The 15620-nt window shown below is 49.0% G+C and overlaps 1 protein-coding gene across 3 annotated transcripts in view; it reads right to left on the bottom strand.

Annotated features, from left to right (window-relative positions):
• Positions 1-15137, bottom strand: part of shisa6a (shisa family member 6a) — a 43395-nt gene extending 28258 nt beyond the window's left edge. For 2 of the 3 annotated variants that reach the window (XM_086175521.1, XM_086175520.1), the window contains exons 1-4: positions 14310-15133; positions 7607-7764; positions 5555-5650; positions 5146-5214 (exon numbers count right to left, since the gene is read on the bottom strand). In XM_086175521.1, coding sequence (XP_086031647.1) covers positions 5146-5214; positions 5555-5650; positions 7607-7764; positions 14310-14836 — 850 coding nt within the window. In that variant the 5' untranslated portion in view covers positions 14837-15133. Of the gene's footprint in view, positions 1-5145; positions 5215-5554; positions 5651-7606; positions 7765-14309 lie in introns of all 3 variants that reach the window. The other variant, XM_086175519.1, reaches the window with a different exon arrangement.
• Positions 15138-15620: the final 483 nt, after the last annotated feature.

Genomic DNA, 15620 nt, shown 5'->3' with positions numbered 1-15620 from the left:
TGTCTCGCTACGTGGCCCTGTGATTGACAGCTGACCCGTCGCGGTTAAACCCCGCCTCCAAAGTCTGCCAAGGTCACCTCCAGGTAGAAATCAGGCGCTCTGAGATCAGATTCAGGAAACACACTGAGACCGGCTTTGGGGTTTTGGCGTTGAAGTGTTAAATTTCTAGCAGAGGAAAATTATCTGGTGTGTCGGGGGGGGGGGGGTATTTGTGTGTGTGTGTGTGTGTGTGTGTGTGTGTGTGTGTGTGTGGGAGGGGGGTGGCAATCAGAACTCACTCACTCAGTTAATGAGCAGCACAATGAGCTCATCAGAACCACAGAGAACCCACGTCCAAACAGATCAGTCCTACCGGGTTGAGACAAGAGTTTAGTTCCACATCAAACCTCCCACTCATCTCCACAGAGCAGTGCACAGCCTGTGACCCCCCCCCCCACCCCACCCCACCCCACCCCTCCTTCCAGGCACAAATGGATGGTAATTGTATGTAAAATGACACCAGAAATTAGCCAAGGGGCTGCAGATCGAGCGGAGCGTCTTCTCTCCACTAAATGCTTCATTAGTTTTTGTTTTGTTTTTCTCCCGTGAATGAAGAAAAAAACGCCTCCACCTCGAACAAACCCCACCCAGGTGTGAAGGCTCCATCCCCGGGGAGATGAAACCACCCTGCCCTGTTGCTGTTGTTGTTGTTTACTTGGTCCATTGATTCTTTTGAAAAGGATTTCTTTTGCAAACCTTCTCAAGGTTCCCTATCGATTTCATGTCGACACATTGAGTTCTACGGGCGCCGGTTTACAGGCGACCTGTTTTCCTTGAAGCGGGTCGCTGACCTCCTCCTCCTCCTCCTCGGGATGAAGATTGAGCCTCCGCTCAAACAAAAGTACCCGGTGTCAAAAGCCTCCGTCCCCAGAGAGATATCCGAGGGGCAATGTGTTCCACCTGTGACCTCCCAGACGGGAAGCCACGGGGTTTGGCCCTTGAAGACTCTGGTCTCCATGGCAACAAGACGGTTTGTTGAATACCGAGGATTTTATCAGACATCCCGGTGTTTAGCTTCTCACCGGGAGGAGAGGCAGAAGGGCTGGAAAAGGCGGCGGCGTTCGCGCCGCGGGTTCTGCCTGCTGCTCACGTAGATAATGACGGGACATGAAGCGGTCCAAGAAGCAGGAGGCGGCAGGATTAAAAACCGCTGTCCTGGTTCGATGGATTCACCTCGGCAATGTTGAGAAGTCGGTGTTCGTCGGAGACGGGAGCACTGCTGAGGTTTGCCTTTTTCAGCACGTTTTATAAAAACACCCTCGGTGACAGAAAAAGAGACACCTCTGGAAGAAAGTATGGCTTCAGCCTGTTCAACATGACCTGCTTTACTTCTACATCCACCGGTTCGTTTTGTTTTCGCATCCTCTCTCTGGACGGCAGTTTGTAATTCATTCATTATCTACCACTTATCCTACACTCAGGGGATGGAGGAGCCGATCCCAGCTGTCATCGGGCAACACCCCGGACCGGGCGCCAGACGATCACAGGGCCACATATTGAGACAAACAACCGCTCACTCTCATAATCGAACCGGGATCCTTCGTGCTGTGAGGCGGAAGCGCTGACCACGGCGCCGCCGCGCCGCCCCAGTTCGTAATTCTCATCACCCGGATCAATCTGCAGCACCTCCGGCCGATATGTCCGATGTGAAATCGGACATTTTTTCGTTTCTGAATTTGACCCCCGACACGGGGTCTAGTGTTGACAAGCTCGCTGGAATTAGCAGAGCTGTTAGCGTTAGCACGCTGCTTCCGAAGCAATGGTAACGTTACCGACCTGAGCGCTCACACAAAGCTATTATTAGCAAACCTGCGCGCTCACACGGAGTCAATGTTATAGACCTGTGGATTTGTACAAAGCTAATGTTAATGACCTGAGCATTCGCACAAAGCTAATATTCGCAACCTGTAGGCTTGAACGGTGTTTGCATTAGCGATCTACACACTCATAAAAAGTTAATATTACCGGTCTGTGTGCTCGAACAAAGCTAATGTACAAAGCTACGACAACTAGCCTGCAAAGTTAACATCACCGACCCGCCCGCTAGCTTCAACATGTTTATCCATGAGGTGTTAACTGAGGGTGGAGGTGCTTCTGTGCAGCGCCTTCCCGCATTCCGTGGAAAGAACAGAACATTTTTGTTTATACTCCCATCTGGAAGTTTCTTATATTTACATTTCCCCTCAACCGGCGTCATCTCAGTTGCCTTGTCCATCGTGCTCTCACACCGTGCGTCGGTGTAATCCGCCCCCCCGCAACTCGTGCACATTCAATGCGAATGAAAGTGCGATTAAAATGCATTCGCTTTCTTGACGCCTTGTTTTTTTTCTGCAGTGAAGTCATCAAGATTAACCAGTTCAAGCCCTGGCCATACTCATTATAGTTTCTTTTTGTCCAAAAACTGGAATTAGGCTGACGTGAAAACACACTAAATCCAAGAAGTGCTAAAAGACTTATCACATGGAAGGTTCTAGTTTATCTGTGGAAGTCCTTTGGTTCTGGACGGATGTGTCCGCGAGGTTATGCTCTGGTTCCATCCATTTCTGCCTGCTAGAATATAAGAGGCCTGATGGGAACAGAGATAAATACTGACAGTCCTCACAATGTTCTTCGACACCCTTCCGAAAGACTGATGGTTTTGTTCTCTCAGAGGGGACCTTTTTGATTTCAGTAAACAACGTGAGGAATGCTCGGGCTGCAGAACCGACGATGGATCCAGGAGGCCGATGTCCGAAATCAAAACTGATCCGGACACCGTAAAAGGGTCCAGGGAAGACCCGGGAACGCTCACCGACCCTTATCCGTTAGCATGAAGCTGCAGCAACGAGCACGCCTGCATAGGCCTGCGGGGATTACGAGTCCCAATAAGACAAGGGCACCTAAAGTGTGTGTGTGTGTGTGTTAGCTGGTGGGGGCAATTCCCTCAGGACAAATACAGGGACCAACTCATGAAAAAGTAATTAAGCAGGATCCACATCAGTGGCAGCCACAGGCCAAGACATGGAGGAGAGATGAATCAAGCCGTTGGAAGAGGAGGGTGTTTGTATACACACCAGCTCGAGATGCCCTCCACACACACACACACACACACACACACACACACACACACATGCTCACACATGGACTCTTTAACCCCGAGATAATCCTCTGGGACACGCTGGGTTTATTTTTGAAAATCTGAGAGCCGACCCTGTGGTGAATTTTGGCTTAAGAAAGACGATACCGTTATTACCCGAACAAATAATTAGCTTGCTGGTGACGAGTCGGTCTGCCGAAGACGGTTCGGAGACATGAATAGTGACCACAGTGCAGAAGGAAGTCGGACGAAGTCTCCGGAGCGCTGTTTGGACAGACGTCCCCGCGGGAAACCGCAGGAGGGATGAGATTAAGGTTGTGGAAACCCGTCAGCTTGGTTCTCGAACACAGTGAGAAGGTTCCCCCGAAGCACCCCAACATCAAGGACTCCGGGTTGCTTTACACAGGAGGAGGTGAAAAGAAGCTTTTCCATGAATTCATGGACTTTTAGCTTCTGGGGATTTTGTCAACTAGAGGAATATCATCTGGTCTCGAACAGATAATCCCGGTGTCGAGAACATGTCCGCGTTTCCCTCCGGCAGCTGTGATCAAGAGAAATCAAGTCTTTGTCGCAGCGGTTCCGTTCCAGGGGTCGGTGTTTCCGTCTGACGGGACGAGGAGGGGATCCGGGGGATCAGCTGTTTCTCTGGCCGTGTGAGACAAGCGGAGCTGAGAGCCCGGACTGTTTTCTCTGGATTATTGGAGCGAGTGAAGGGGATGTTCTCCGGGCGTTGAATCAGAAAACACAAACAGACACGGCGGGGTGAGGAACGTCAACGTCGGTCTTCTCTCATAAAGGAAGAGATAGGATATTTTCCATAAAGTCAACAGCTTAAAATCAGCCAGCGGGTTCCTGGCTGCATTCATAACGCCGTAACTGGGCGTAGCGGGGGGATGCTGGGGGGTCCCGCTTCCTCGGGCAACACTGAAAACAATAGTCTGGTGAAATTCTGCTGCACTAGAACCAGAACCAAGCGGATTTGCACGAGAAATTATTCTCTCCACGCAAAGGGTACCAGAATCCGGCTGGGATTACAAGGATTGTTCATCTGCATATATAATAAAACGCAATAAAATATAAAATAATATACATTTATATATGTATATTATAGATGCAAATGTTTTAAAAATATTGTATACACATATTTATATTGAATATATATGAATATCGTAGATATATATAGTGAAATATAATATAAACCTGCTCCAGTGGTGCTAAAAAAACACTTCACATTTCAGCTGTAATGGGAAAAAAATAAATAAAATGTTACGACCAAGGAAAATCTGGCAGCAGACTGCAAATGTATCTTTGTTGTTACACACACACACACACACACACAGACACACGTAGAATGAAAATCTGTTCGGCCTCCTTCGGTCTCATTTATGCCGAGATGAGACAATTCCAGTTTTCGCTGCAAAGCCCAACCAATGAAGAGGAATTAAAAGTAAATAAATGGATGAATAAGCAAGACAGTCAGCACAACCACCCGCGTCCGGGTCCGGACCTGGACCGGCACCACGTCGGTGTGTCTCTTTAAAGAGCGAACCCATTCCCCCTTGTGATGAACCGATACACTCGAACGCATCGCAATGGAGTCATTCATATTTGATAATGCGAGGCGAAATGGAGATCCCACACGGATACCGAAGCAGAGAGAAGCCGGTCATCGCCTGGACCGGAACCCCCCCCCCCCCCCCCCCCGGAACCGTCTCGTCGAAGCGGCGGGAGCGCTGACCCGCCGCGACGCCTCCGCTTTGCATCGCTTCCCACTAATTACTTTTTGAACAGACCGGTTCCCTCTTTGGTCAGGGCTCTCCGGTTTGGAACAACTTTGGGATTTTCTTCTGAGGCGCCTCAGCGGGTGAGTGCAGAATCTCTCAGAACCAGGCGGAGGTAAAAAAAAAAAACAAAAAAAAAAAAAAACATGAAGGCATCGACCCCTTACGCCTGGGGGGGGCGACAGCCGTGACATCAACCGCCACAGGCTTGTCTTATCGTGTGTGTGTGAGGACATTCGGCGGACCTACCGTAGGAGAGGGGAACGTCCAAATCTCCCTGCCAGGACAACTGGCCCGACTCGTCGATGGAGTGCTGCGCTGTAGAAACACAACAGGCCTCCTGTTGGAAACTCGTTCTCACTCTGTAGCTGATTATTCATCGCGGAGACAAAAGCGCGGGGGCGGGGGGGCGGCACGGCGAGCTGCCTTCACGCCGCCCGCCTCACAAGCGCGCGCGTGTTACTTAGTCACTGGAAGTGTGGGGCCGGTCGGTGATGACAGCAGCCACTCCGAGGACGGCACTTCAAGTCACTTTTCTGTAGCTACGGAGACGAGCCGGAACTAGTCACCGCTCGGTCCGAGGGAGTGTATCGACGTGTGTGTGATAATGTGAGAATGCATGGGCATCTGCGGAAAGAGTCATCTGGACGGATGTTACCTTTTAAGTGTCCACGTCCGAGCGTCACGAACCCGGAGGAGATGAAATTGTGCATGTCTTGTCCTCCAGAGCGCAGGTTCTCCATTCCATAATGCCCTGGAAGCAGGAAAAAAAAAAAAAACACAGAACGAATTGTTTTTGAAGTGGAAACTGTAAGTGGTGATTTCATCTGCGTGGTGGACGTTTTACGGAGAAGTCCAGAATGTGAGCAAGGGTGAGCACGTGCACGGAGAACTAAGGAAGCAGCGCCTTCACGTGCAGGACCCGCGTCTCCGCTCGGTGGTCTCCAGAACCGACGCAACGCTTCGGGACACGCCTGCCCTTGAAAGCCTCCCAGAGAAGACTCAACCTGACCGGAGGTGACTGGCAGACGGCCCAGATGAGTCACATGATGATGAAGGGGGGGTCAAAGACTCATGGCGGACCCTTGTAGGTCCCATGATGAGGGGGTCGATCAATAACCACACCTGATCATATGATGCCCATTAAAACCCCGCCTGGTCCTTCTGGTGTTGTCTTGCGCAGGAGTCACATGGGTCCTCTTGGTCCCTCATAAAACCCTCCAGGCAGAACACGCGCATGACAACTAAGACTCCGACGACGGTTGGATATCTTTATCAAAAGGAACGGTAAAGCCGCCTTGATTAGATTAGTCGGAAACTCAAATTGAGCCCTGGAATTTGCGTCTACAGTCTGGAAGCATTTGATTGACAGCTATCTGTATCCTGCGGGTTCCAGCCCGGAGGCTGTCCTCGGGGGGGGGGGAGGCGTCTCGGCAGCCGCGGGGGAGGATCTGTGCATCGTTTATCTCACAGCCCGGATCCAAACGAAGCATCCCGGAGAACATGTTTGAGAGATTGGATGGGATCCTAAACGCCCCGGAGCGACTCCTCCTCCGAGCCTCGGAGTCAAACCGCGACCGTGATTGGAAAAACCTCACCGTGCTCAGAACAATCAGCCTCTCCTTTGTTTTTCTGTTGATTTGATGAGCTGGTTTGGTGTGTAATATCGGGGAAAATGATTTTTTTTAAATCGTAACCTCTGAAGCATGAACGTGACAGCCTGGAATCTTACTGTTTTATCTAGCGCTGTTTTGGTTGCACTGTTTTGGTTAGCGCTTCCGCCTCAGGGTGAGTGGTCGCATGTCTATGTACGTGACCCCCGTGACCGACTGCTGAACCCCACCTCTCGCCTAATGGCGGCTAGCACAGGCGCTAACCCCACCCACGAGCCTGAGCGTCGGATAAGCGGTTTAGACAAGAAGTGAAAAAAGAAATTTTAACCCAAGGTGACCTGCAGTGACAATGAGCAACCATTAAGGGGTGCTCCTGAGAGCAAGGCGCTGTCAGAAATCTGGCGTCCGCCTGCAGAAAACAAATCCGTCCTGAGTGGGACAAAAAGTACTCGTCTCCCTCCGGAGGATTTCTCAACGCCGTCGGACAAACCGCTCCCGTCGGCCGTGGGAGCCGACGCTTTTTACCGGAAGGACTTCGACTCTCGGCGACCTTCGCCAGAACAAGAATGTCAGAGTTCCGAAACGCTTTCGCGAACTGTCAACGGTAATAAACCATCCTGCTGATAATAGACAAGAAGAGCCGCTCTCGTCCCCGCCTCTCCGAACTGCCAGCTCTCGGAGGACGCGCTCCTTCCATTTTCGTGGGGCCGGAGGGGAGGGCGGAGGATGGCGACACGGGAGGGAAACATGACACTGAATCTGGGACGCTCTAGTAGGGCACTTAGTGGAGGAGCTGATCCCCGGAGCAGGGATCTGGAGACCGGATAAAAAAGGAGGAGGAGCTTCGTGGCAGAATTATCTCCGGACAAAGAGCCGGCGCCTCCCGCGGAAGACGACGATAATTCGCATCCGCCGCTTCAGAGCTGAGGAAGCTTGGCGGCGGGACTCCAGCCGAGTGATTAATTTGCCAAACGTTCCCTCGAACGTTTGCTCTTAAGGAAGATTGACGGGGAAGCTTAACAGCCCAAGCCCGTCCATTTTGTTTGGTGGCTTGACATTGTCCTAAACGTCGATTTTAAAGGGGAAACATCACCTACCGTGGTTGGACGACTTGCTGTGGACGGGCGTGTAGTGGTTCTTGGAGGCCCTGACCGGCGTCTCGTCTTTTAGCGACCCGTCCATGTCCTCCATGTTGTCCTGGTCGTACTGAGAGATCGGAACGGGGCCCTGTTGCCTCAGAATGTCAGCCAGCGCTCTGGAAGACAATCGATTGGAAAAAAAAAACAAAAAAACGTCAAGGCGTTCACCTGAACCCGTCACGTAAAGACACGCCCGCCGTCCAGGCGGTTATTATAGATCAATCATGACAGTCCCGGGCTTCTGGGATGGACGTATGAATGCGGGCTGTCAAATATAAATGTCAGTGTTCAAACCCCGGCATTAAAGGGCAGCCTCCGCAACATCACAAAAAAAAAAAAAGAAAGAATTTACAAAGTCTATGAAACTGTTTCGCCAAAAGGTCGGCCGAATTTATTCACCGCCAGCTGCCCGCGGAACATTCTCCAACAGGTTTCCCCCGTTTCGATATTTATTTACGTTGACGTTAAGCTCCTCGGCCAATGAGGCTTCGGTAAGAGAATTCCTTTTTGCGTGAACTGAACGCTCCTGAGTGTGGATTTTCCCATCGGAGTCATTGTCCAACGCCACCGGGGCAAACACGTGTCAAACACCGCAAGTCCCACAATGCACTGCCGTCCGCTACGGATCAGCAGCGGTCTATGGAGACGCTCACCTGTGCAGACTTTCAGCTACCTTTCCTCCACCCAAAAAAATGACTAAATGAAAGTTGGACATCAGGGCAGGCGGGAGACAGAGTGTGTGTGTCCGCGTGTGCAAAGGGCAAAGCTGTGTGTGTGTGGGATGTGTGTGTGTGGTAATGAAAGACTAGCGACTAGCTCAGACCTGTGAGCATCACAGCAATCCTATTTTTTGATGTAGTTTTGTATGTTTTCTCTCGCTTGCTACGCGACATTTGATTTTTCTTGCATTTCGCTTGCAGTTACCCCAGGAAGAATAGAACCAGAAGAAATGTCTACAATCTTTCATGATTAAAGTTGTTTTATAGGCAATATCTGTGTTAGTTACGGGTTCAGTACGTGCGATAATTTCATTTCAATACATTTTCACTAAACATCAAACCAGCCCAGCCCTCAGCTTGTACCAATTTTTTAACATTTTAATCCAATGGGTATTTTATTTTGACACATCCTACCTATGTTGAACGGCCACCCCTCCTTTCAACCGCAATTTACATACGCTTACAAAAGAAATGGAATAGAAGTGATTTACCGTTGTCTTACATTTATAACATGTCACCCAATTTACATGCTTTACAAATTACAAATAAATACGAAATAAATCTGAAGTACAATACAAAATTTTAAAATCCTGTAAATAAATTAATAAAAATGAATAATAATAGCAATTAATTATAATTCGCCCCTTCTCCCACCGAGAGCAAGCAGATACCAATCAGGGAGACTTGATTTTTAACAATTAGCCGGGGGGAGGCATATTTTTTATGATCATTTGTAGTCATATTAATTGGGCATTATTTTACATTTGAATCACTATGAGCTTTTTCCGTGTTCAGAGTTAAAAGTAAGAACTAGTTTTGATGTTGGGGGGAATTTTTACCCAATTTTTTGTCCGTCCCCTGGAGGCCACGGCACCCTTAGCGTTTGCTAATATTGCCTAATGGTTCAGTCCAGAGCCGGCCCTCCCCACTGTGGCACCCAAGGGCAAGATTTTATGTGGCAAATGTCGATTTACATACGTGTACAAAAGAAATTGATTTCATACCATTATCTTTAAATTAATAAGATAACATGTCGCCCACATAATTGCCAAATACAAAAGAAAATCTGAAATACAATTTAAATACCATTCAGTACCCCAGGTACCAATCAGCCAGGGGGGGGGGACGACCTTGTTTGGTGTTATCATTTGCAGTAATATTAATTTGGCATTGCTTCCCATTTGAATTAATCGGAGCCGTTCCATTTTAATAGTTTACAGTAATAAGTAGTTGTAATATAAATATTCGGAAGATGATTTTTTTTCTTGATTTTGCAGCGCCCCCCATCCCCAACCCCAGTGAACACGGCGCCCTTAGCCAATATTTAGCTAACATGCTAGCCGGCCCGCTTACGTTCGGCCCGCTTGCTCATCGCTGACGGTTCAGTCACCTGGTAATGACGCTCACCTTCTCTGAAAATCATCGCAAGTGTTCATTCTTTACCCCCCACCCCCCGTTTATCTCGCCGCCGCTCCAATTTGACTCACAGAGGTTGCGGCGGCAAGGCAGAGAGGAAATCCTAATTACAGCCGGAGCCGCGGGGGAGTTGGATGTTCAATAGCGGGAACACAAGGTGCAGGGGACGGTGTATTATTTGCGCCGGACCGAAGCTCAAAGCTCATTTATTAAGAGTTAAGCCGGTGTCTGTCCTTTGAAGCCACCAGATAAAAGCAATATTTCACCAACACCAATTCCAAGTTCGGGAGGCGCGGTGTCAGCGCGGGAGACGGAAGGGCCGCCGTGTTTTCTTAAAGGAAATGAAAGGGCGGTTTAAGTGTGTCAATGTCGACCCAGAGCTCGGCGCAGTCCACTTTTTCCGTAACTCTGTGACTTTGGGAGACACGGCGAGTATTAATAGCTCTTCCCTTCCAGGATGGGCTCGCTTAAAGCGCAGACGGGGGCGACCTGATTTAGCGCCCGTCCCAGTTGGCTGCGACGTGCTGTGCAGTGGGGGTTGGGTGGGGGGGGGTCCGCGGAATCCGGGTCCGGTTCTGCACGTGTGACCGGTCAGCAGAACCGGACGGCCCACCAGGAATCCTCCGGGAGGGCGCCACAAAAATCGGATCAACATTCGATATAAAAATATGAAAACTAGTCATGACTATTAATGTTACAACAAATGACAATGCCATTTATAAATGAATCATAATTATTTATAATCATATATTCACTTTTTTAATTTTGAAGTAAGGGTATTTATATTTTATTCAAGATATTTTCTAATATTTAATTGTAATTTTTTAAGCATGTAAATTGGGTATTATGTTATTTTCTTGTAGCCATATATATATATATATATATATATATGCTTATATATATGCTTATATATATATCTATGTATACTTACAAAAAATAGCATTTTTTAATCCATTTATTATATGATAACATGATAATTTATCAAGTATACATACATATATATATATGTATATATACATATATATACGCTTACAAAAAAATCTGGGATTTATACATACTGACATATATTATATATGTCAGTATATATAAATCCCTGATGGAGGAGGGGGCGCTATATAAAGCTAACTTAGGGTGCCGCATCAGGTCTGGCCAGACCTGATACCACAGCTTGTGAGAACTACAGGATTTAGGATGAACACCAGTCTTTCCATCCAGAAGGATGGACTGGACATCTGAAGCGCGGCAGTGTGAGCTGATGATTGGCAGGGCGACCAAGAGGATCAGAATAGGATTCAAATTTAAAGAACTGAAAAAAAAAACAAGGCGAAGGACTGGCGATGCCTGAGGAATCCAAGGAGATAGTGACAAGGAATAAGGCCTGAATCTTGAATTATTTCAACATGGCGTCACGCTGCGTGGCATAATCGTCCAATTTTACCAGAAAAGGACCATAAGAATTATAGTACAAATCATAAAATAATTGAATGAATGAAGATGAAAAATACTGTTTTGTTATTAAACAGTAATAACCCAGTAAAAACCCAATAATCTGAGTTTTCCCTGCAGCAGGTGGGACGGACAGCCCCCTCAGATCGCCGGCCCTGGTGTGTTTGGGCGGACGTCGGCGACCGAGCGACAGAGGTCTGACCTCACACTCAACTTCCTGGAAGTGGACTACGATCCTGCTCATCTATATTTCCAAAAAAAGACACCAAACCAGGAGTAAATGTGCATTTGTCTCTGAGTTGCTGATTCCAACCGGAGTTTGAAGGACACAAACGCAGCTATTTAGAGTCAAAGAGACGTTCTCCGTTCGACGTTCGAAGGCGCGCACGGCCGGAACCTCCTGAGAATGCACAGCAAACATTGCTGCCGAAAAAGAGGGCGACCCGGCGGCTCGGTGAGCAGCGTCTCAGTCCTGCGTTCAGGCCACTCCGCCGGCCGGGGGGGTTTACGAAATTCTGGCCCTCCGGTTTTACATCGCATCGTCCCACTCCCACTCCGTGTCCCACTTCCTGTCTCTTTCCGCCATCAGACTAATTAGGGCATAAAATGGCCCGAAGACAATATTTCAAATGAACGTCGGACCGTGATATTCTGACATCGGTCGCCAAATTGATCATATTTGGAGATTATTCCAGTCCCCTCGAGGGGAACGCTCTGGCTGACGTTTCGTAAGACGTTCCGTCATTCAGACACATGCCGGCTGAACGGAAGCGGGACGAAAACACACTCCGGCCACCCATCCCCACGCCGTCTGTGTTTTATTGACGCCGTAGAACCGTCTCGAAAGATTCTCCCCTCCCCTCCCCGCCCGCTTTCCCCTCGGGCCCCCGGCTCTACGCTGCGTTAACGCTCACTGAACAGCGGCGACGGCGGCCCGCGGGGCCCCGAGGCGCGGCGGAGTCATAGCATAGCGATGAACATGATCTCCGATAACGGCTCTCGGTGGCATTTTCCGCAACCCCTACTCCCCCTCCCGGGAGGGGAGGCTATGAGAAGGTGCACAGCTGTGACATTTTTGGACAGGGAGGCTCAGGGGGGGGAAGGAGGGCGGGAAATAAAAGGTCACCAGATGATTTGAACCCACAGCACCGGAAGTCCACGACTCAGCGGGTGGCGGCCCGCAAAGGAACATCGGGAGGAGGAGGAGGAGGAGGAGGAACCCGAATCCGACCGCTGAGCTCCGACACTCCAAAAATGCTTTTGAAGCCCTGTTTCTGAGTTTCAGATCACCTTAGTAAGCTGATCAAACTGTAAGATCCTCAAGAGGAGAAGGCCTTCTGTCCCGGAAGGACAGGAGCTTCTATGTTTGATGTTTTTGGATTTAAAAAGAATAAAGGAAATCTGAAATTCGAAACATAAAATCAACTCAAAAGGAAAATTTGGAATTTAAAAAAAAAAAGAAAAGATTGAGAATCACAATTATTGATGAGGGATGATGTCTAGAGCAACCAGCTCTACAACATTTTTGAAGAGTCACATTTCCGTCATTTGGGAAATACAAGTCAAAGTGATCAGCCTAAACCAGCGTGTGTCTGTGTGTGTGTGTGTGTGTGTGTGTGTGTGTGTAGAGCTGTCCGCACTCTGATTCTGCAAGGTCAGCTTGGACAATAGCTTGCGACCAGCGGACCTCAGAGGTTCTGCATACGTTCAGAGTCTGAAGGGAAATATTTCAGTTGGGTTTTTGTTCCTGTGAGCTGGGAGTGGGACTGAAAAGTCCCAGCTCGGTGGAACCATCTGTTTCCTTACATGAGGTTTTGGGGATTCATCCAAAACAGGTGACAAAGATACTGCCAGACCAGTTTCTTACACCCCCGGAGCGCCGGATAGCGTTCACCCATTCACACACCGATGGCAGCAGTGAAGCCGTTCAAGACGCTGACCAGTTCGGCTGGAACAGCGAGGGATTCGGTGTCTTGTCCGCGGAGACTTTGACACGCAAACATGAGTTGGAAGAGCCTGGAATGGAACCATCAACTTCCTGCTTTCTGACCAGAGGGACGCTCATCCTACCAGCTGAGACACGGCTTGGGCCTAAATGCACACTGTATTTAAATGTGTGTGTGTGTGTGTGTGTGTGTGTGTGTTGGGGGTGCATATGTGTGTGTGTGTGTGTGTGTGTATGTGTGTATCACAATCAAAAGGGGCGTGTTTGCATTATATGTTGAAATGAAAACTGTGAGCTCCAATATAAAAAAAGCACCAAGTTCCATGTCACTGTGAAGTGTGTGTGTGTGTGTGTGTGTGTGTGTGTGTGTGTGTGTATCACAATCAAAAGGGGCGTGTTTGCATTGTATGTTGAAATTAAAACTGTGAGCTCCAATATAAAAAAAGCACCAAGTTCCATGTCACTGTGAAGTGTGTGTGTGTGTGTGTGTGTGTGTGTGTGTGTGTGTATCAAGCCCATAATTATTCTTACGCAGTGTGCGTATATGTATATATGTATATACATGTGTGTGTATGAATACACACATATAATTTGTATACCATATATGTGTGTATATATGTACACATATACATAGAACTGAAGAATATCTAAATAAATATGTATAAATTCATTTTTTTTCATGTGTATGGATTTATGTATGCAAACTCATGCAGTCAGTGCTTACACAAGGGATATGAATAATTTCGGGCTTTAATACACACACACACACACACAATTTATATATATACACATAGTATTTGTAAAAAAAAAATCAATTCAGCCTTGACTATGTACATATAGATAAATTGTGTGTGTGTGTGTGTGTGTGTGTACATACAAATACACAGTATTTGAACATTTTACATTGGGGATATGTAAATAAAGATATTCAGAGTAGATTTTGCGGTGTTAAAAGAAGTAAAAGTACTTTTGACACACATCCACATACATTATATTTGATTTTCATTTTTGGTACTCAGTACTCTCAGTCAATGTTGCAGTGTACAAAAAAGTACTTCTTCGTGTGTATCGTGTGTACCAAGCTCCGGTCGTCTCACACGCACGTACACGCACACGCACACGCACTCGCACTCACCTGTGCACGTTCATCTCCTGCGGGGGCTTGGTGGCTTTATCGTAGGCAACTTTGGCGGAAATCCCGATGGCGATGACGAGCGCGATGACCCCGCAGGTGATGTAGACGGTGGTGTTGGTCCGGTCCAGCTCGGGGTCGTACGGGTCCCCGGTGGGCGCCGGGGACGGCGGCTGGGTCTTGATCCAGTCCGGGGTGTTGTAGTTGGTGCAGCTCTTCTGCTCCAGCCGCTTCCCCCGGTCCGCGCAGCAGAAGCGCAGGAAGCAGCTGCCGCAGCAGAAGCGGTGGTCGGTGTTGTTGCAGGCGAACTCCTTGTCGAACTGCCCGCTCACGTCGTAGTAACCCAGGCAGGTGTCGTGCGTGACGACGCCCACCGAGGGCGCCTGGACTTGCGTGATCCTCCGCGGGATCGCCGTGGTGCTGCCGTTGACTCTGAGCCGCGGGGTCCGGGGTTTGCTCTTCTTGCCGGCGGCCAGGACGCACAGCGGGTCCAGGTAGATGAGGAGAAGCAGGAGGTGCTTCACCCCCATCTTTGGAGCTTCTCCGGCCTCTTCGAGTCCCGCTGCCGCTCCTCACCGGGCGCCGCTTCTGGGCGGCTCCACGGACGCTCCGCTGTCACCGAACGACCGGCGGAGCATCTTCCGATTCGCCTGTCGATCCTCAGTGTGGGTGGGTGGGTGGGTGGGTGACAGCCCCGTGGGGTCCTCCGTGGAAAAAGGCGACGAGGAAGGACGGGGCGCGCAGACTTTCAGCACCACGGACAGCGACCGCTTCACCGGATGGAAGGGGAAAAAAAAAAAAAAAAAAAAAACAAACAAAAAAAAAAACTAATCAAACCTTTCACCGGTAAACTTTCTGAGGTAACTTCTCACAGGAGCATTACCGGGATGGATGGAATGGTGGAGGACTTACCGGAAGCCGGTGGCCGCTTGTGTCAGCCGCAGCCGCTGAATGAAAAAGTCCCGGTAAGACGGCAGGCGAGACTTCCTCCCTCCCTTTCCACGCCTCTCCTCACGCTTTCTCTCCTCCCTCCGCCGATTCAGATACCTGAGTTAATTATCAATCGCCTTGCACACCCTCTCTCTCTCTCTCACACACACGCGCACACACACACACACACGCACGGATGCGTGCACGCAGGAGTCCGCAGTAGGAGGAGAGAGGCTGCTCGCGTTCTGCGTGGAAACCACATCGGAGAGTGTTTACTTTACAATTATTCCCGCGATTTTGTGTGTGTGTGTGTGTGTGTGGAGAGGGGTTTGTGTGTATGCGGTATATGTGTGTGAGGGGGTGTATAGGTTGATTGTGCATGGG

Source organism: Fistularia commersonii, chromosome 28, assembly GCF_037954325.1.
Source record: "Fistularia commersonii isolate RoL2024-O1a breed Wild chromosome 28, RoL_Fcom_v1.0, whole genome shotgun sequence".
NCBI classification, from domain to species: Eukaryota; Metazoa; Chordata; class Actinopteri; order Syngnathiformes; family Fistulariidae; genus Fistularia; species Fistularia commersonii.
Note: the sequence above shows the minus strand (reverse complement) of the source record. Positions and strands in the feature narration are given on the sequence as shown.